We start from the raw sequence: 21,229 nt of genomic DNA, 5'->3' as shown, positions 1-21,229 counted from the left end.
TCCACAAATAAGTCTAATGCTTTCTTGGACCTATATAAATCAGTGGCAAGGGTCGGATCTTGTGGCACTGAATTCTGGAAATGAGTGACAGGGAAACCTTTTTACTGAATCTGCCATGAATGTATCGCCTTCCCATTTTAGAGTCTTCCTTGTTCCCATCGTTTAGAAAAAAAAGGGAAATTCCATCCATATGTCCAATTCCTATCACATTTTCTCTTAACTGCCTTTAAAAAATATACCATTTAAGCTTTTCCTTTTAGCAAGTCGCTCTAATACTATCACCATTTTGGGTTCTCAACTGTACAACATCCATTTTTTGAGGAATAACTATCCATCAAACTTCCCAAATGTGGTTCCATTATTTACCTTAAACTTCAGTGGCTGCTGACTATGCCAATTCTAGGGCTTGGTGGAGTGGACTCCAGCACATCTGGGAGACACCAGGTTGGGGAAGGTGCCATGAAGACAGTGTTTGAGATACAGCGTTCGAACTATAAATATTTCGTGAGACATGTGAGAAAGCAACTGAGCAAGCAATTAGGCAATTCTGCTACCTAACAGCTAAATATTGCATAAGTTTGCTTCTTTTCTCCTCCATCCCAATCTTTTTTTCTTTTGTCTAGTATTTCCTAGATTGTCTGTAAACTACCCTGGGAGGCTGTTTCAGTTAAAGAAGAGGGCTAAAAATATTTTTTTGAATTCAAGAAAAAGGGATCCACTCAGAAGGGGGCCCTGCTGTCAGATAAGGTAAGGTAGTCCTGTGAGATGGTTGAATATAGTCACCTTGAAGCTCAAAGGGTAGTGCTTCTTTCCCATTGTTAATACACGTTTTGAAAGAGAGCCCTTTCATGGTGATCCATCACCATCTAGGTCAGTAGAACAGGAGATGGACAATTCAGATCCAGGGGGCACACTCCATTAAGAACTGCTCCATTGCAGTGAATGGGATCTGGACAGGAACAGCTAACAATGGTGGGTGAGTATTTGTTTCCCATTCTGTTTCTTGGATGGCAGATTTTGGAGTAGCAAAGACTGACAGTGTAGAAGACCTGACAGTTCTGATCCATGAGGTACAGAATTATGGGAATGTTCACTTGTGCAAACCCAGGTGAATTGGAGTGGAATGGAAGCAGCACATTTCAGTTCAGTTCCATTAAGACCCTGCAAAAAATGTCCCAGGGTGGGGGGGGAATATGCTCCATGTTAATTAGTAATGGTTGGGGGGACAGAATTTGTCCCCAGAAGAAAGCAAGAGAGGAGCACAATGCTGCACATCACCCCAGTGTGAAATCCCAGTTCTTTTCAAAAATAATAGAAAACAAAACCAATCAATGATTTTTTTTAACTACCAAACAGGAAGGAAGGTTACCCCAAGTGGAAGAGGGTAGGCCCTCTTCTGCCATGAGTGGGCTGTGACCAGAGCATATGATAGGCTGTGGGGGTTGAGATAATTTTTTTAAAAACGTAAGGTCTTTCATCCTTTCCTTCAAGGAATATCACAACCAGCCACATCAAGGTACATTCCACTATCCAGTATTTTTCTAACCCCCTGCCCCCGCCCCCACATCCGCGAATTCTATTGTTCCCACCTCCCTTTGCTATTTTCTTTTCCTCCCATCTCCTTCATCTTGTAGATCTGCAGATCTGGAGTCAGTGTGGTGGCTGGGTTATGTCTCTCTCTCTCTCTCTCGCTCTCTCTCTTTCTCTCTTTCTCTTTCTTTCTTTCTTTCTTTCTTTCTTTCTTTCTCAAGAGTAGGGAGTGACAGATGGTGGTCTCGCTTTCCCCAGAGAACGAGATCTCCCTACACACGAGCGCATGTCAATCTCCGCAGCTCATGTGATAACTCCAGCGGATGACGTGCCAGCCATATGGTCTGGCATCAGAGTTGGTACCCCTCTGCCTGCTCGAAGCGTGCCACTTCCCTCCTCCTTTTGGATAAGACAGTGAAGAAGACGGGGTGGACCTCAAGGAGTCTTTCCCCCCTTTTCCTCCCCCCCATTTTTTTTCCTCCTTACTCCCAAAAGATGCGGGGTCCGAGGACTTGAGGACTCCTCAACTCAGCTTTGGAGGTAAGTTATGTAAGGAAGGGGGGGGGGGCAGAAACTTAAACACTGGGTTGCAACTTGTCTCATCTCACCCCACCCCTGGCCACTTTTTAAATCCCCCCTTGCAATTCTTATCTTTCTCTTTTCTCCCCCCCCCCCAATCTTTTGCACACCCCAATCGATTTGTATCTTTGAGGATGAATGAATGAATGAATGAAGTGCGGGGTGGGAGTGGGGGGGTGGGTAGAAAAGCTATCTCTACGTAAGATGTAATAGATCCAAAACCTCTTAAGTGGCAAAGGCCGGTTTTGTATAGGAAGGAAGCTTATCTGACACTCATACAAAAACACTTAAAAAAACAAAAAAAGGCAAAAGCAAACAATTTGGTAATTTGTCACCCTGAAATAAAATTATGTTTTTTAAAAGGTGTGGGGCGAAATGAACACAAACATACACACACACACACACCGTGGCCTTATGGAATCAGATCTCCGGCAATTACGGGTGCGAAAGGCTCCCTATCTTTTCGAATCTCGCCTCTCGAGCGATTTATTCTAGCCTCAGGGTTTATCTGCGGCGGGGTTTGGTTCGTCGTGGGCTTCTCTCTCTCCGTCTCTCTCTCTCTCTCCCTCTCTCTCAACACTCCCGTTGCCTCCCCCCACCCCTCCGAAGGCAAAATAAAATGACTGCAAACACTCGCGCACAAAACTGGCACATGGACTCATCAGTTTCTCCGGCAGCTCAATCTTCTCCCAGGAAAATGGTCTCAGGTCTGGATGTGCGGGTGATTGGGTGGGGGGGAGGAATGGAAGGGGGGAGAGAGGGAGAGGGAGAGGAGCAAGCAGGAGGAGGAGGAAGACGGATCGGGAAGGGAGAATCTGCCGAAGATGCCACAGCCTCCAGGGTCGCCCTGAGAAGGAGGAGGAGGAGGAGGAGGAGGAGGAGGAGGATAATAACGATGATGATGATGATGATGATGATGATGATGATGCCATAGTCAGAGAAGGAACGTTTGAATCCTTTCTCCTCCCCCCAGGGAGCATGGAGAGAACCCTCGGACGGGAAAACCGACGGGGGAAAAAACAAAAACCGGGGCCCGACGGAGAAGTTATCAGGATTTTGGCAAGCAAGGGAGGGACTCGGCGTGAAGATTGCGGGGTCGGTGGGGTTTCAGCGCTGCGAAGTGTCTACCTTCAGAAATGTAATGCTCGTTTTAATTCTTCTTAGAAAGGAAAGGACCCCGGGAAAGCTAAGGCAAAGGATCCGATTTTCTAAGGGGAGAAGGGGGCAGGAATTGGAGAGAAAAGTTCGAGGTTTAGCTGAGCATTCTCGAGATCTCCGCCTCAAAGCTGTGCTAGCGAGGGCAGCAGTCGTATGCTCTAACGTGCCGGGATGCAGATGAGACAGGTTTAATGATTTTTAATTCCATTAAATCTGGTAAACTAATCAAAAGACTTAAGCGGGAGTGGGGGGCGAGGCTGAAAAACGCAGCTCTGAGTACCCTCAAGAAGCGGAGAAAAATCCATTGTATTTCGATACAACAAAAGGAAGGGGGATTATTTGTAATGAACCGGGATCAAACAGAAATATCAAGCTCAGCTTTGCACCAATTCAGCGGGAAAGCAATGCAGACACCAATTAATGTTAATCACACTTTTTAAACGAGTCAGTTGTTTTCAGGGAAGGAGTGGGGGGAAACCTATTTCAGGCAAGTTCTAAACAAATCTTCCTCCCTCCCCCACAAAGCTCTGGTTTTGTGTGTATGTGCGATGTATGTGTACATACCCGTGCATATGTGCAATACTTTAAAAATGAAACGGGGAGGGAGCAAGAGAGGTTGGCTGCCACCATGCAAAAGTAAAGCGAGTACATTTCGACAAGGGTCCTTGCATGCTCTTCGCGGCAAATTGGTTGGGAGGACAGACTCGTTTGGGAGGCTCCTCAATGAAGAGGTTTAGGCAAGCGTTAGAACACTTCTATCCTGTGATTTGGTGGGCGGTATTCCCCCCGCCCCACACACACACACAGGTAAGGCGAGAGACCTGGGTAACAAGGAAGACATTAGGCACAAGCTTTTGCAGAAGCAGCTACGGTTTCTTAAGGAAACTCCGTGTGTGTGTGAGAGAGAGAAAGAGAGAGAGAGAGAATCAACTGCGGAGGAGGGTGGGTAATGATAATCGACCTATAGTTTAAAATAAGACCATAAAATAACTCCAGCTCGGCTGGAAACAGGTTGATGTTTTGGCAAGAGGTGGGTGTCTGAAGAAAGTCCTTTCTTTCTCCCTCCAAACCACCCCAAGAGTCTTGTGGCCAGGCTGATAGCAAAGATCTCCATTTGGTGAAGGGAGGGCCCTTCAACATCTTGGCCTGGAAGACTGAAATCTGTGTACGTATGAGAGAAACTGGCAGCTTTCCCAGCGATTGGCTGGAGAAGGCTGAGCGACCAACCTATGCGTGGGTTGAGGTAATCTTCTAGGGATCCAGGGTAGTTGACTGGTGGATGTTGCGTGGTGGCTGTTGAGAGCAACTTGTGTGACTATTTCTCGTTGCCATTCTTCCCTTCTTTCCGGCCCGCTCAATCCGTGCGCCTTTCCCCTCCCTCCCTTCTTCCCCGCCCCTATGTCACCCCTCCAGCCACCATGTTGACGCGCCTCTTCAGCGAACCCAGCTTGATCCCAGAAGTTCAGAAATTCTCCAGCTGGGCGGACGACTGTGAAGAGGATGAGTCGAGCGACAAAGAGGAGCGGAAAAGCAAAAGCTGCCCTCTTGGCCAGGAGGAGCCGAACGACATGGAGGTAAAAGAGGAGAACGACCTGGGCGCTGATGAAGAGGAGGAGGAGGAGGAGGAGGAAGGGGTCGAGGAAGTGGAAGGCGATCGGCCTAAGAAACGGGGCCCCAAAAAGAGGAAAATGACCAAGGCCAGGCTGGAGCGCTCCAAGCTGCGGCGCCAAAAGGCCAACGCCCGGGAACGCAACCGGATGCACGACCTCAATGCCGCCTTGGACAACCTCCGCAAGGTCGTGCCTTGTTACTCCAAAACTCAGAAATTGTCCAAGATCGAAACCTTGCGGCTGGCCAAGAACTACATCTGGGCCCTGTCCGAGATCCTGCGCTCGGGCAAGAGGCCGGACTTGGTCTCCTACGTGCAGACTTTGTGCAAAGGCTTGTCCCAGCCGACCACTAACTTGGTGGCCGGTTGCCTCCAGCTCAACTCGAGGAATTTCCTTACCGAGCAAGGCCAGGAGGCCGGGAGATACCACGGGCCCAACTCCACCTTTGCCATGCACCCCTACACCTACCAATGCTCGCGGATCTCCAGCTCGCAGTGCGCTTCCAGCACCATGGCTAGCTCCCACGCCTTGCGGACGCACGCCTACTGCGCCACCTACGAGTCCCTCTATGGGAACGCCTCGCCAGACTACAATAGCTCGGAATACGACGGGCCGCTGAGCCCCCCTTTGTGCGTGAACGGGAATTTTTCCCTCAAGCAAGACTCTTCCCCAGACCACGAGAAAAATTACCATTATTCTATGCACTACTCCGCCCTCCCAAGTTCTCGCCCCTCCGGGCACAATTTGGTGTTCGGGTCTTCTGGAATGCGCAGCGGCGTCCACTCCGAGAACGTTTTGCCTTACGAGATGCACCTCCATCACGACCGAGGTCCGATGTACGAGGAGCTCAATGCTTTTTTCCATAACTAGCGCCTTTCCCCCTATTCCCACCGGCGCCTTGGGCGTCGCGTTCTCCCACCGGTTCCACGGGTAACCGTGACCACTTGTAGATTTCCAGTGGATTGGACTGGGAAAGGGAGGGGGTATCCGGGGGAAACAAACTAATCAGAAAGAGAGAGAATGAGAGAGAGAGGGAGAGGGAGGGAGAGAGAGAGAGACTAAACAGATCCTCGGCCTTCTCTGATATTCCCCTGTACTTCGTCCCGAGAGCTGCAGTTTTTTAATTCAACTGTGAACCAGTTTTCTCCTAACAGTTAACAAAAAAACCGGAGGGGGGGAATAAAATAATAATCATTCCGATCCGTGAACTAATTGAGACGTTCTTGTTTTGAAGCTGGAGCAGGGTAGCCTGATCCAACAGCCTCTTGAGCTGAAGCAGCGGGTTTGATCCTTTCGAATCTCGTTGAATTCGACGGGTCGCATTCGGTGTTCAGTGGATGGTTTCGGTTTAAAAGGAAAGTCGACGGCGTTTTTACTCTCCTTGGTTTCCGCTGGACTCCAAACGCGATTGGGAGTCAGATTATAAACCGAATCTGCGACTTCCCTGCCCCCACTAAGTACTATGAAAAAAAATCTGGTGCAATATATATGCTAGCACAATTTTATATTTAAAAACAAACGAAAGGACTCTATAGCTAATAGACTGTTTAGCTGAGATTTTGCCCACCCGAAAACAAAGTTTTAGATCCAGATTGGTTTTGTTAGGAGAGAGGATCACATTATTCAAAATTAAGGAGGAGGGGAGAGTCAAAGTTTCACCCCATCCTAATGGACTGCCTATACTAAACCATGCCTTATGGGTATTTAAACTAGAATTTTCTTGAAGTTCAATATGGCTTTAGAACAGAACAGTTTGTAAAGGGCAGGTGATGGGAGGAGGGTTTCCATCCTTCCAGCAGCTGAATCAAGAATTCCCCGAAAAAGTATCCATGCCATCTGCAATCCTTTACATATTTATCTGGGAGTTAGTCTTCATGGGGCTTACTTCCGTGTAAACATGTATCAGCTTGCACAAGTAAGGGTGTTAAAATATTTGCAAACTTTAAATCAAACTTTCAATGCAGTGAGAACTTGAAAAAGCAATAAAGGGGCAAACAGATGATAAATATATTCTATCTCTATCTATGCAAGTAGGTATTGAAACTAGGGAAAGAAATTTTTAAAAGGAAGGGAAAGAGGAAAGAAAAAAGAAAACCAACAACAACAGAAAGAATCCATATCAAATGTTAGAAATATGGACCAACAAACTCGCTGAGGTTTAAAATCGTGCACTTTTTTGATTTGGGGGAAACGGACTGGAATGTTTCCCTGGTATTTAACAATCACTGACTTTTTGAACCACCCTTGTAACCCCAAGTAACTTATTTTCCAAAATTTGTGTGTCATGCTGTTTTTTACCTGTTTTAAAAATGTTAATGAAAAATGTGGGGGGAAAAGATTTTTATGAAATGGCAAAATGTTTTGTTATGCATGGATAGGTTGGGGAAACGCAAATATGCAAATTTTAAAGGTGATGTGAAGAGAACACTATTCTGCTTAATATTTATGTTGGCTTATCCCCCCCTTAATAGTAACTTACATTCTTTCTTTCTGTAATGGGTTTTGGGGAGGGGAAGCATATGTTTATGTAACAATACACCAGTATATAAATCTCTCTATAAAAAAAAACAAAAACAGTAACTTCTAAGGACTCAGACCCATATATTTTCCCCCAACACAGTAATATTTCATTTCTTGTTCATTTGATGACTTTATTTGAGCACGAGGAGGATGAAAAAATGTTGCCTCCGATTTTCCCCTCCTTTTAATATGACCTCCATCACCTTTAGACATACCAGCATTTTTAAAATTCAAAGGCAAAGAACTTACATTTCTGAACAATGTTTTTAAAACAAAACAACAAAAATCAACAACGTTTTACAAAAAAGAAAAGAAAAGAAAACTAACAGAGAGAGAGAGAGAGAAAAAAGTTGTAGACAATATGAAATGTCTATGGGACACCAGAAGTGCTTTTTTTGTGTGTTTCTGTTCAGTTTCCTTAAGATGAATAAATATTTACGTCAAATCATATGCTAAACAAAAAACAATCTCAAAGTCTTGTTTTAAGTAAGGACCATTTTATAACTATCTATCTATCTGTCTGTCTGTCTGTCTGTTTATCCATCCTAATCTTGTTTAGTTTGGTTTATAGCAGGGTATTCTGCATTTTAGACAAGAAAATTTTTTTACAGGTCCTTTTAAACAAAATAATACAGATCAAAAGGCAAAGAGATTATAAAGTGCAGGCCTTCTCCCCACCCCTTCCACAATAATAGCATCCACATTTTTTTAAAATCAGGAACATTGGGCAAAGTTTAGCTGTGAACTTCAGACTTAAAAAAAGATACATTATTAGTTAGAAAGAGAGAGGGAGGGAGTGTAAAATTCTGATACACAGTGGTATGCTTTAACATTAATTTGTTGCTCTTTCCTGAAATGATTCCCAACATTTTTTGATGGTCTGAGAGCTGAAAGTCAGCTATGACCTTATTCAGTGAATTGAAGCAGCATCCTAAGAAGATAATTAATAAATAATAGATGTTGACTTCACTCCCTTAGTATTAGTTTACTTCAAAGAAGTAATGCTAAATGTATATATAGGCAAGATCTGGTTATTTCATTAAGGCCAGGCATGTTTCCAAGAGAGGGGACTGAGACAATCTCTCAATCCCAAGGTGAGCTCTCAATCCCAAAATGACCCAAGACATTAAAATAACTTTAAAGCAGCTTTAGTTTGACAATAAGTCTTCAGAAGGCCTGCTTAAAATATATTCGAATTCTTTCACCATCTTTGTCTCTTTCTGAACACATAAAGTACACTTTTTATGTGCAGTGGAGTGGGGGAGGAAACCTACTTCTCATTTTATAAAGACTAATGCAGTTTCCTCCTCATGGACAGATGGCATTTTCCCTGCATACTCACCCCCTCCCCACGCACATACACATACACAAACACATACACATGTATCACTTCTCTCTCTGTTTCTTTCTCTCTCACATACACCCATACACATAGCCACCCACAACCACACTACCCCACTTTCTTTGTGATCACCTAAGCAAGTAGAAGTTCAAGACAAAGTACAAACACAAATGATGTGTTCATGTTTTAAAGCAAGCAAATCATATCTAGCAACTAAACATTGATAAATAATACATCTTTGACCGTTCCTCTCCCATCCCGAAAGGTTTCTCTTCATTTATTGAGGGAGCCAATCCAATTAAGTCATTTGGGAGCTGTCCCGAGTGCGTATGGTGCTGAACCGGAAGCTCTGGGAAAACGTGCCCTTGATCTTTAAAACCGCTTTTCTCCCACTCGGGAGATCTCGGAGCTGGTTAGCATTCCTATCTGATATTCAAACGTTGCATACGGAGACAGGAGAGATTTCGCCCGCAAAGCCAAAAGTTAGACCAGCAGGCACGAGTTATGTCTGGGTGAAAATTCTAACAGAGATAAGCATGTATATTTTTACTTCTGCTGGGTGTCACAGTGTCCCGGGCGTATGAAACAGGAGTTTCAGGAGTATGAAACAGCTATTCGAAACATGGGTTGAAGAGAGAAATCAGTCACCTTAGATTATTCACACGGGGCAACCACTCACTCCAAATGTTCGTTGTTCTTGAGACAACCCAGCCCTAACACATTCAAAGCCTACTGTAGTTTATCTCAAGAAAAACTGAATTTGAACTTTTGGCGACAGAAATGGGTCTCTGGTATGTGCAGATAACAGCAACAACCTGAACAGAGACTGTATCTTGCCTGCCCCATGATCTCCATTGCTGGCACGGCTATCCCCTAAGGGAGTTGAAGATGGCATAGGAGAGAAGCTTTATTAAAAACCGCCATAACGCAGTAAATTTCCTTGGCTTCCACAGAACAGGTCGTCTATTTCCGGTTCTTGCTGATAGCGAGAATTTGCTCACCTGCTCTTGGAAAGTAATCATCTTTGACACACACAGGCACACACCTTCTTCTCTTTCCTCAAGTACCCCTTTTGAGGAGGAAAGAATGAATCCAATAAATAAATATGAACCAGAAACCATAAGATCTTTAGCTTTTGAGTAACTTCTGTCTGCGAAGTTTCATTAGCTTTCACCTCTCTTTATGCTTCTTTCTTCCTTCATCATATTCTTCTCCCTCCCTCCCTCCCTCCCTCCCTCCCCTTCTTCATTCTCGTCCTTTTTCTTCTCCTCCTCCTCTTCCTCTTCATCTCCTTTTATATGTAAGTCCCTTTTCTCCCCTTGTCTAATAGAATTTTATTTTAAAGACAAACTGGGTACAGGTGGGGTGTCTCAAACAGCCCTTGGGCTCATTGCACGCCAACTTCAGCCATTTACTCGGGTTCCAGAAAGCCCTCCCCCCTCCCCCGCTGTTCTCTTGCCTTTTCTTTTCCCGCAAGTGCACTTGCACATTTTTTGCACGTTTCTCTGTCTTTATCCTGGACAGGGAAAGCGATGGCCTCCCACGCCGTCCTCCCTGCCCCGCCTTACAAATCAGTGCACCGTCGAAAGAAGGGAAGCATTGCTTTGCCTCACGAAGTCAGCTTTTCCTTCGCAGTCCATGGGGGGCTGGGCATCCCAGTGCTAGAATTCCGGGAGAGCCGGCTGTACGCTACGACTCCAACCGGATTGCTTTCAGGCTGATTAAAGCCTAAATCGGCACCGATCCGTGTTTTTCTGTTTAAGGGGCTGCAGATGGGCTGCGCACATCCCCCCTCTGCTTAACTAGGGCACAGGTCTTTCACTGCCGTCTAGGCAAGACGGCTGCAGCTTCCTTGGAGAATGTAATCGGTATGCTATAACCGTGGAAATGGTTTTAACCTAGATTGTCAGTCCTCCCGATCTTCCTTTTCTCCCTCCTTAAGCTTTTCTACGCATCTATGAACGTTTTGTTAGTGTATGTTCGTGGAGGGAGGGGTGTTGTGGGGTTTTCGGGCAGTTTTCTGGAAGCCTGCACACCTGTGCAAGAAAAGTACATGTACACATGCATATACACTGCATAACCTCTGCAGTTGCAGATTCAACTACAAACAGTTTCAGCCTTATGTACATCTGAATTTCTGAACCGTTCAATTCAACAGTCATCTTGAGTGTCCCCTGGGTAAGGGGGCAAGGTATATGCTGAAATAATAAATACAAAATAGTAATAAATGGTCGAGGATGCAAAGGAACTTCAGTATCCTTGCATGCACACATATACACACAGAGAAATAATTCTCATTAAGCTCTACATTTGCAGAAAGTGCTTTCACACCAACATGCGTGAGTATACATATGTACATATATATGTTCCAAAGATTTTTATGTGGATAAATATTCAGTAACAGGTATGGCTCAATTTCCAAACTGCTCGATTAACTGCGTCCTCAGATGGTCTATAGCATTTACCTACAGATCAACTACAGTACATAATCACACCAGTCTTCAGATCCCTATTTTATTTTATTTTAGGAGGGAGGGAGGGAGGAAAACTGTTATTTAGAAAGATCCTGAGGACCTACCACTTGCAATTATTTTATCCTATGAGGAAATAGTGGACAATTGTCCACAGATGGAACTATGCCTGAACTCAGTGAAAGTGAAGATTAAAAGCTCTTTTCTCCATTCCAAAAGACACAGGCTCTTTAGACATTGGCCCGTTTCACGTGTGCCTATTTTATCATACACACACACCCACACACGAAAGATATCTCCACTGTCTTATGAGGTTGGACACAAGGAAGACCCCCGGTCTTCCAAGCTAGTGTGAAGTCATTCCCAACCTATGAAGCACCTGTCTGAGCTTCACATATGAAAGCTAGGAGGGGGCATATTTTTTGTTTTCAGATGCCAGTGGTTATATGAAGATTGTGAGCTCAGCCATATTGTCTTGGAAGTAAATTCCATTTAGACTTTAAATGCTGCAGCCACAGAGAGACTTCATTACAGACACGATATAGAGGCCATCCCATCTCTCCGACGTGAACTGTTTGAAGCTATCACTCTACTGCATGTGATGAATTTAGCAATAATGAGTATGGAGGTGTATTTCTGTACGCTGGCATAGAAATACGTGTCTCTGTAATAGGAACAGAAAGAGCTGGTCAAAGAAGAGAGGGCAGTTACTTTATCAAAAGGCTGGTTCACACATGGGCTACCTGAATGCTCATTGCCCTCAGCTGGTTCACACATGCTTGTCCATCACTTGATTTCTCTGTGAGCTGTACCACCACAGAAATTCAGGTGCTCTGTGAGGGTTAGATTTGCAAAGGAGCCCTCCCACAAGCAAATTCCTGTTTTGCTGTGCAGCCAGAAGGGAGAGGAAAGCAACCACTCAAAACTGCTCAGTATTGGAAGACTTCACCTGGATGTCTGAACTAGGCGACCTGGCCTCGGAGAAGACCCTGGCTGAGAGGGTTATTCTCCTTCCTTAATGCTGGCAGACCCTTCTGACAAAAAAGCCCCGAACCCCTTCCAAAGCCCTTGCTTCATGCATACTCTTCACTGTAATAGACCCCCCTCCCGAAAAAAGTATACGTCGAAAGAAATTACAGCCGCGTTGAGTAGCGCGGCTAAATATTTCTCAGATGCTCATCAGCTCTGCTCTGAGTCGAAGCTTCCAAGAGCACCTTTTGCCCACCAGGATGCCCTCCTCACCCAGAGAGTTTGGCACGGCAATGCTCAGAATTTCTGGCCAACACAGTCCGAGTAAGCCCAGCACATCTGGAGGACACCGGGCTGGGGAAAGCTGCGGCTCAATAGCGCTAGAAGTTCAGCTAGAATGTCTTGAACCCACCTCCGACTCCTCACAGAAACTAGAATTAGATATGAATGTATTAATCACCACTATCATCTTCATCCTCATCAAGCTATCATTATATTTTTATCTGCACGGAAGAGGCGGGGGGGGGGGTGACCCGAAGACGTCTGTGTTTGCTACATCGGGTGAAGCCCTTCCAAGCGCTACTGGAGTTGGCTTTCTATAAAGTGACTACTAGAGAGATGGATGGACGTTTGGGAACGGTCTACGCAACTATCAACATATATCGCGGCAGGCAGGCAGGCAGGCAGGCAGGCAGGCAGGCAGGCACTTGGAAGATGCCTAGAACTGAAGCTTGTTGCACCAATGTTGGGAAACTTCCGCGTATGTCTAAAAGCGGATATATGTTTAGCGCAAGCCTCCCCACTCAGAAGTTTAAGTCCTGGGAAGTTCAATGGGACTTACTCTCAAGTAAGTATTATGGAATTTCAGCAGTAAAAACGCTGCGGCAATGTAACAAAAGACGCCTAACAAGGCTGTGAACTTTTTATTTCTGAGCCGCGACTGCTTCGGAAGAGTTTTGCGTGTGCGTTTTTGAGACAGGGGAATCAAGCGCCAGTTCTGGAGCCTAAGGGCTCTTCCTCCGGGTAATCTGAATCCCCAGCGCGCGGTGCGGAATCTCCCGATTCTTCGTGCTTTGCGGCGGAGGGGCGCCCAAGGACCGCCTTCCTGCCCCGACCTTTCCCCTGAAGTGGGTTTCAAGAGCCTTCTTGAAACCAGAGACCTCCCTATAGATACCGCCTCCCCACCTGCGCATTCCCAGCCCCTCCGCCATCCCGGCAGCCCTTCCTCCCCGACCGTCCCCAAATAGGGACAGCTAAGTCCACCCACTTTCGAGCCCCAAAATAAGGCCCTGGGCTCGCCGAAATGCAACGCGCAGTACAATCTACGTCTCCCAAACGAGGGGGGAAACCGACGAAGGGAAACGGAAGAGTGGTATTTCGGAGTTTCTGCCCCCGGGTTCTCCAAACGCGCTTAGGACCAGACCAGAGAGAGAATTCAGATCGCGTGCCTCACTTCAGATCGCGTATGTGTGTCTGTGTGCTCGCACCAATGGAAATAAATATGAAATCTAGCTGAACTCGACTTGTTTAAGGATGTAAGTTTGGTAACTTTGGAGGGAGGGATGCAAAATAGCAATATACATATACATACACATATACATATACATACACGTATACATATACATATACGTGCGTGTGTGTAAAGCAAATCAACCCAGTCTCTTAGAAAGTTTTGCTGGTGGGCAGAGGAAGAAAAGTGAGAGGAAAAGCACAGGTAGCTGGGTAGCTAAATGGGCAGGTAGCTGTGTCCTGAAAGCATCTTTTTAGTGTTATGAAATATCCGAGCATTTTCTCCCTCCCCAACCTTGTCGGCCCCTCTGAATTAGAGCAGGACATTTATTCTGGATTTCCCCTTTGCACTGAGCGGGTTTCCTCGTCTGCGCGAGGGCAGGGTCGCTGCTGTTGCTGCTGCTGCTGCTGCTGCTGCTGCGGTTGCTGGACGCCCATCTCCAGCTAGCTAGCTTAGCTGGCATCTTTCTGGTTGGCAGCGCCAGCTTCCCGATTTCCGCAGTAGTAAAAGAGAGGCTCTCTGTAGGGAGTTAGATGCCAGGCTGTTGCCCGTGCCAACTGCCAGCCAAGGGCCACTGAAGGGAAGTGGTTCGTTTGCTACAGCGGAGGGTCGGACATCTGTTCACTCCAGAGCGCATTTAAAGGGGAAGGCCTCTCTTTTAAAGGGGAAGGCGAAGGCAACGGGCACAAGCCTGCCCAAGAGTACTCAGGGACATTCGTCGGGGCGGGCGGCGAGAGCCCCCTGGATCTGGGCAGCTGGGGGGGGGGGGAGGGAGAGAGAAATCATCAGTATACCTCACCTGTAAAATGCAGAGATGGCGTTTAGGCAAGCTGCCAATTGAGAGAGGTTGGGGGGAGGGGCAGGGGTGGTTTCACCGAGTATTTTTGGGAGGTGGCGCTATACCCCTTTCTGTCCCCCCCCCCAAAATCCTTCAACTAACCCCCAATTTCAGATTGGGAGTGCCCCTCATCGTTTGTGACCCCGCGGGGTCCCCTGTTTTCTTTGTCAAGGTTAAAGCGGTTCGCGGGGAAACAAGAGCAAGCGCACGTTCCAGTTGCCACCCCGACGGCTTTGGCTGCCCGCTCTGAAGTGTGTTCCAGGGGTCACTCACGGCGGGTCTTCCCAGGTGACCAGGTGCTCTGAGGAACGCTTCGCAGCAATAGCAGCGCATTTCCAAAGGGAGCTGCGAAGAAAGAGGGGTGGACGAGGCCTGGGAAGAGACCCAACCCGTTCGGGAAATGGCTGTGGGGATTAGACCAGATAGAGCACGCCTAAAATAGTTAAATCTCCCGGCGAAAAGGTGAAGCCGAGCGTCACGGGCACTCACTGCCTCTGCCCGCTCCGGATCTGAGGAGGCGAGCTGGGAAATGATCTCCGCTTGTCACCCGCCTCTCTTTGGAAAGGAGTCCAAATTAGGATCCGGAAAATCCTTCTTTTATTATTAGTAATAAAGCGGATCATTGTGCGAGGCGAGCTCCCCCCGCAGCCGCCCCCCCAGCCCCACATTCCCTACATATATAGCCTTGGAATTCACCTTCTTTGCTGCAAATTCAGCCCAAGCCTGAAAATAATTTCTCTTAGAAATTTGGGGGGTGAACTGCCCCCTTGGCTCTTTACTGCTACTTCCCCCCCTCCCCTGCGCTAAAATGAGGGACGTCTTCCTATTTTTCTCTTTTTCATTGTACTTATTATTGTTTCCAAATCCAGGGAAACGGGGAGGGAGAGAGAGCGAGAGCGAGCGACTAAAAACAGCAAGATCCGTGCCAAACGGCCCCATGGCTCCGTCTCTGCCCAGTGGCCGGGTGAATGCCAGGCTAAGCAGAAGGGTGGGCAAAGAGGATGGGGAGGGGGAGGAGGAGACCTTGCTTCAGTTTAGATTTCGTGGCATCTGTTCACTATTATACAGTGTAGATTTTTATATGGACAGCTAAATTAAAGACAGATTTCTGCCAGAATTACAGATATTCTTTTTAAAAAGAGCACGATGGAGTAGAGAAAGCGGAGAAAAGGCGCTTGAGATGGGAGGAGGAGGAGGAGGAGGAGGAGGAGGAGGAGGAGGAGGAGGAGGAGGAGATAGGATTAAACATCTCGTCTGTACTGATTTATTTCATAGGTGTGGTGTGAGTGGTGTGAGGAATAAAATATTCATTATAAAGCACTCCCATGGCCGTCTTGACATTCTTCCATGTCTACCTGCCCACCTTTACTCTCTAAAGTAAAGTGGCCTAACCATGGCCCTTTCCAGTTCACCCCAACAGTCTGCCCTCCGTGCCATTCCAGCCCCTGGATATAGATTTTGCTTCCTTCTGATCATTCCATTCATCGATTTTTGGGCCTTCTTTTCCCAGTCTGGTTTCTTCTGGTCCTCTTCTACAACACTTCGTGCGGCTCCGAAATATCCTGTCCTTTTCTTCTCCTCCGGCCATCCCACCTCCCTCTCCCCCGCCCCACCCCGCCCGCACAGCGGACCAAAGGTGGACGCGGAAGGAGCTCCGGACCTCTTGAAACAGACAAGGAGGCCTGGGGAAATCGAGAGGCTCCGGCCAACAGGGAACCGCAGTCGGAGCCAAATTCCCGCGGTCGGAGACGCTCAGGGGCTGACCTAGGATCCGTAGTATCTCCTCAGGGCCCAGTGTGAAGGAAGAAAAACACGGCATCCAACTCCCTCCACAAATCCTTGGAAGAAAGGTGGGGCGCAGCAGGAAAGATTCCAATTTGTTGGAAGGAGGGAGCTTCCGAAAATGCAAGAATTTAGGGTACCTGTGGCAGAATATGTGCACAAACAACGCAGCCTGATTGGCGCTCAAGATGGAATTAAAAACTAAATGATCGATAATTTATTAATCTGTAATGATGCTCCCAAATGTATCAGGGTTATGTTATAAATAGAAAAGCAGTCCACTCAACTTCTTGTCTGAAATAAATTTATACTCTCTTCTATTGGGAAATCTAATTCACAAAAAAGTGTGTGTCTGCGTGTGCGTGTGCGTGCAAGCAGATGTCTTAAAGCGAGGGAAGGCTTTCAAGAAAGATCTTAAAGGATGGGAGACAGCTACAAGAGGGCCGTTGTGCTGAAGCCTGGATGGATTTCTTGACTGACATTTGAAAGAGACGCAGCTGAGTGAAGACGGGAACATTTCACCAGTCTATACAGAGCGGGTGGAAGTGACACCACAAGTCCTAAACCTAAAGTGTTTTCACACACACACACACACACACATACACACACACACACACACACACTTTCCAGTCTGACAGATTCCCACCGAAAGAGTTAAAGTAGGGACATCTGTGCCTGCGAACTGCGGGGAGATCAGAAACCGGCCAATGAGGGTTGGCAGAAAACGCGGAACAAATGCTTGATACTTCGGAATGCCGGGCCGCCTGGCAGGTTTTTGTGTTCTCACACACACAACAGTCAAGGGACCTATTGGAAAATAGAACACCATGCTTTGCCCTATTCAGTTTCTTTCCTGGCCCCGGTATATGGGGGAAGAAGGGGAGGCGATCGGCCTCCCCTTGGCCGACTCAGGCCGACTAAGAGCGACGCTTCTTCTCTTCTCATCAGAGAAATGGGTTTCCGCTCTCGGAGGGTGCTTTGAAAAAAAAGAAAAACGAAAAGAGAAGTCGCAAGGAAATGCTAAAGACGGTTTGGGGCTGCAGTCTTAACATCCATTTTCTTGCGGTTAAACTCAGCTGAACGGAGTAGAAAAACATGGGCTGCGTTCACACAGCACTAGCTAGCTAGCCCCCTTACTCAATTCACCCCTTTGCTGGATTAACTGGGAACTTTCCCTGCCCAGACGCCGCAAAACGAACATCGCGAGGCTTGCGCACGAGAAGTTCGCATCCCCGTGGATTGGGACCCTTGGTCGGGTGACTCCCTTCGGGGCAGGCCGCACCGAGACTCAGATCTCGATACCGGTTGTTCCGGTGTCAGACCCGAGTGCTGGAAAAATTGAAGAGAGTACGGGTGGGCGTGTGCGAAGAGCGCTCCTTGGCTCGGGAGGATCCGTTTCCCGGGCCTACTCACCCCTCCAATCCCCGAGGGCGATTTCTAGGTCTATATTCTGGGGCTGGGGGACTTCAGCCGCGGTCTTTCTTCCTTTGGCAGTCGGCCACCGAGAAGGAGCTGAAGACTGATGCGAGGGGAGAATAAGGCCTGGGGGTGCGACTGGCATTCCCACTGCCTGGGTTGAGTTGAGCCGCCTCTGTTCGCGGCGACGAACGTCACCAAAACCGGGCGCGTTAATAGCGCGCCTTTCCCTTTCTCGCCTTTTGGGGTACAGCACAATTTCCCGGGTTCTCCTCCTGCTTCCTTTAAGTCCACCAAGTTAGGCCTCCGCATTAGCCAGCCTCCCTCGGGAAAGGCATCTCTGAGCGGACCCCCTCAAAGCGGACCTCGGAAGAGAAAGGGGTTGAGAAGGGAGGAGACTAGGAATTGCGACTTGCCATGCTCGTTTTTTGCCAGCCAAAATCGCAGGCTGCGGGTTTGGGTATTTTTTGATTTTAAACCAAGAATATGAAGCTTCGCTCTAGGGGGACCTTGGTGCCATTCGGTGCTCGTGCCAGCTGGGGGGAGGAGAGAGAATAAGGCAGGAAAGGAGGGGGGAAACCGCGTCTGAAATTCCAGGACATCTGTTCGCTATATACGACGGCGCTCCGGATAAAAGGGCCTGCAGCCGGAGAAGCCAACATCCCTCCCTTGCCGATTTCCCTGGGAAAAAAACGTGGACTTTTTCGGGGGGAGCGGGATCGCTATCTCGTATTGCACGTGGGTAGATCCCGACCTTCCTCGAAGAGCAATGCCCTACCCAATGCGCTCTCCTTTTGTGGTGTTGAGGTTTGGGGGAGGGGGCTGCTGGGTTTCCCAGACCCTCGCCCCGCCCGCCCGATCTAATTAGGGATGCAAATCCGCCCCCTTTCCCTGCGAGCTGGCAGAACCCCGATTTTGGCAGGCTCCTGCGCAAAGGTTAGAGGACAAGCCTGGTGGCAGAAGCCAAAATCAATTACTCCGTGCCCCTGTTATTACCAGTTTAATTTGGATAAAGGCTTAAACACACAGCGCCCAACCCCAACCCCATCCACGGTGGCGGCGGGGCCGGAAAAGGCAGCGCGGGGTGGTCCCCGGCACCTACAGCTCTAGCCCCAGCGAGGGCCCGGGCGGGGCCTGGAGGACACCTAAAGGTCGGCGGGGTGGAGACGAAGAATCAGGGAGGGCGAGAGGCGCCCTGCCAAACTCACTGGCCGGGATGGAGGATAACTTTCACCAGCCAGCCAGCGCCCACCTCCACCCCCAGCACGAAGAAACAAAAGCGATTAAGCCACACTTCATACACCGCCGGCATCCCTTCCTCCCTCCCTTCTCCCCATTCCCTTCTTTTCCTTTCCTCTTTTTTATCATCCCCTTTTCCTACTGTCTTTCTCTTTCCCTTTTATCTTTTACTGTATTCTCAACTTCTTTTTCGAACTTTCCCTTTTTTATTCCTTTTTCTCCCTCTTTTATTCAGTTTCCCATTCTCTTCATATGTTTTTCTCCTTCTCTTAAATTTCCCAGCATCTTTCTCCTTTCCTTTTCCTTTTCCTTTTACCTTAGCAGCAAAGTCACCTTTCTTCCCTCCAATTAAAGTAATCTTTGCAAGCTGAAAACAGGAAAAATAATATTTTGGTGTTTTGTTTTCATGAATATGGGAGGCTGTGGGGAAAAAGTTGTTCCAATTATTTCTCATTCTCTTTTCCCTTCCTCGGTGTTAATAAAACAGCATATTAGACACAGACTATAACTGGCAGGTCAGTGCCCACTTACATTTTGGAAATGTCAAAGGAGCTAGGTGGAGATCAGGAAATGCTGGAGGTGCATGTATAGTGTGGTAGGGGTGGGGACTTGAGGGAGGATTATGATGCTGGAAAATACCGGTGACTTGGTGGCATTGGCTGAGGGAGCACCTTCACCAAGCCTTTGCTCTTCGTCCCAGTCCCTTGTAATCCAACACCTTTATTCCAGGCCAGCCTTCCCTGAGAGGGTGCCTTCTGCATAGGTTGGACTATAATCCCATGATCCGCAGCCAGCACTGGTTGGCTGTTCTGAGTGACAACAATCAGAGTTGTAGCCTAGCAGGGCTGGAAGGCAAGGCCCAGAAGGCTGTTACAGAGTAGCTGACCATTCCCTCCCTCGCTGCCTTCTTGTGCTGTGGCAGTTTTTAATACCCTGAACTTGGGCACCTCTGGCAAAGCTGACCATCCGGAAGGACTTTTTCCAACAAGGCTAGCTAGCAGCTGTGCACAATATGACTGATAAAAGGGGGCAATTTTCAAAAACCCAATATTTGTAGAACACTTGTCAGGCGAGAAGCATAAATTGATAACACCACCACTTTCTTCCTCCACTAAAATAATATAAAGATCCCAAAATCATTGTGGCAGATTCTTTCTTTGCTCCTTCTATTTCTCCTTCCCCCTCCTTCTCCTTCCTTCTCTTGTCCCGATCCCTTCTAAGTTTCCTTCTTGAAGAAGCCAAGCCTCTTTTGCTCTTAGGATCATGAGAGTGTCACTACCTACATTTTCCTTTTTGTTGTTCTGCTACCATATGCCCTGTGAAGTGCACACACAGGTCTAGCTGCTTTAAAAGACTGCAGGGCTGAAAACTAGGACAGGCCTGTGTCCTCTCAGGCACAATGAGCCATATTCCAAGGAACCAGGTGGCTGGCACCTGATCCGCTCTTCCAAAACCTCCTTTAGGAATGAGCCCCCCTCCCAAGTGGAGGAGGGAGCGCTGTATGGCAGGGAGGAGTGTGGGGAGGAAAATTGGCTCCTTCTGTTCAACATAGCTCTGGTTGTTGTTCTCGTGGCTTATGCTAAAATTGCACAACAGATCCCTCCTGAACACATTGGGCCGGCAAGCACAAGGTGATCTGTTCCAAAGAAAGGAGGCTAGTTTACCTGAACACACCTGCAGGCAGAAATGCCATTTCACCACTTCCTTCTTGGTTGCTTTTTATGGTGTATCTGATTGAAAGGAAAAAATTCTTCCTGATTGGTTTGTGGAAATGCTCAGAACCAAGCTCATTCTGAAATGGATGAAGTCTGGCAGCAGACCTAGGGGAAAAATAAGATAGAAAAGAGGATCACATCAAGTGATTGATGAGTTGGAGAATGTTTTCCAAGAATAAAGTCCTCTGAGATTTAGGCTGATTTTCATTAAGGGGAACAAACCTAAAACAAGTACATAAAAAGTTGTGGGGAGCACCATGCAGGTAGATAAAACATTGAAAGGAAGAAAGAGAGGAGGGAAGAAATGGGGGGAAAACCTCCTCTAAGAATAGGTGATGCTCACTTACAGCAACACAAAGGAGACATTTCTTCGCCCAGTGAAGTGGTTTGCTCCTTCAACCATTTTTCATTTTCTTCAGCCAAAAAGGCAACACTGACTGACATCCAATCAGTAAAAGCAAGAAAATCCTTCCCTGCAGAAATACAGTCTAAAAGGCAGGGTACCACACATTGCACGGGGCAGAGGATGCGGGGAGAGAAAGGGAGGGTT

General features: G+C 47.4%; 1 protein-coding gene across 2 annotated transcripts; it reads left to right on the top strand.

Moving 5' to 3' along the window:
- Positions 1 to 3,027: 3,027 nt before the first annotated feature.
- Positions 3,028 to 5,747, top strand: NEUROD2 (neuronal differentiation 2). Of its 2 annotated transcripts, XM_063301990.1 has the most exons (2): positions 3,028 to 3,042; positions 4,821 to 5,747. In XM_063301990.1, exon 2 carries the CDS (start codon positions 4,836 to 4,838, stop codon positions 5,745 to 5,747), a length of 912 nt encoding a protein of 303 aa, XP_063158060.1. In that variant the 5' UTR covers positions 3,028 to 3,042; positions 4,821 to 4,835. The 2 variants fall into 2 exon arrangements, with proteins under 2 accessions (XP_063158060.1, XP_063158059.1); XM_063301989.1 differs by lacking the exon at positions 3,028 to 3,042 and having other exon boundaries at positions 4,686 to 5,747.
- The last annotated feature ends 15,482 nt before the right edge of the window (positions 5,748 to 21,229 follow it).

This window comes from Candoia aspera, chromosome 4, assembly GCF_035149785.1.
Source record: "Candoia aspera isolate rCanAsp1 chromosome 4, rCanAsp1.hap2, whole genome shotgun sequence".
Classification (NCBI taxonomy): Eukaryota; Metazoa; Chordata; class Lepidosauria; order Squamata; family Boidae; genus Candoia; species Candoia aspera.
Note: the sequence above shows the minus strand (reverse complement) of the source record. Positions and strands in the feature narration are given on the sequence as shown.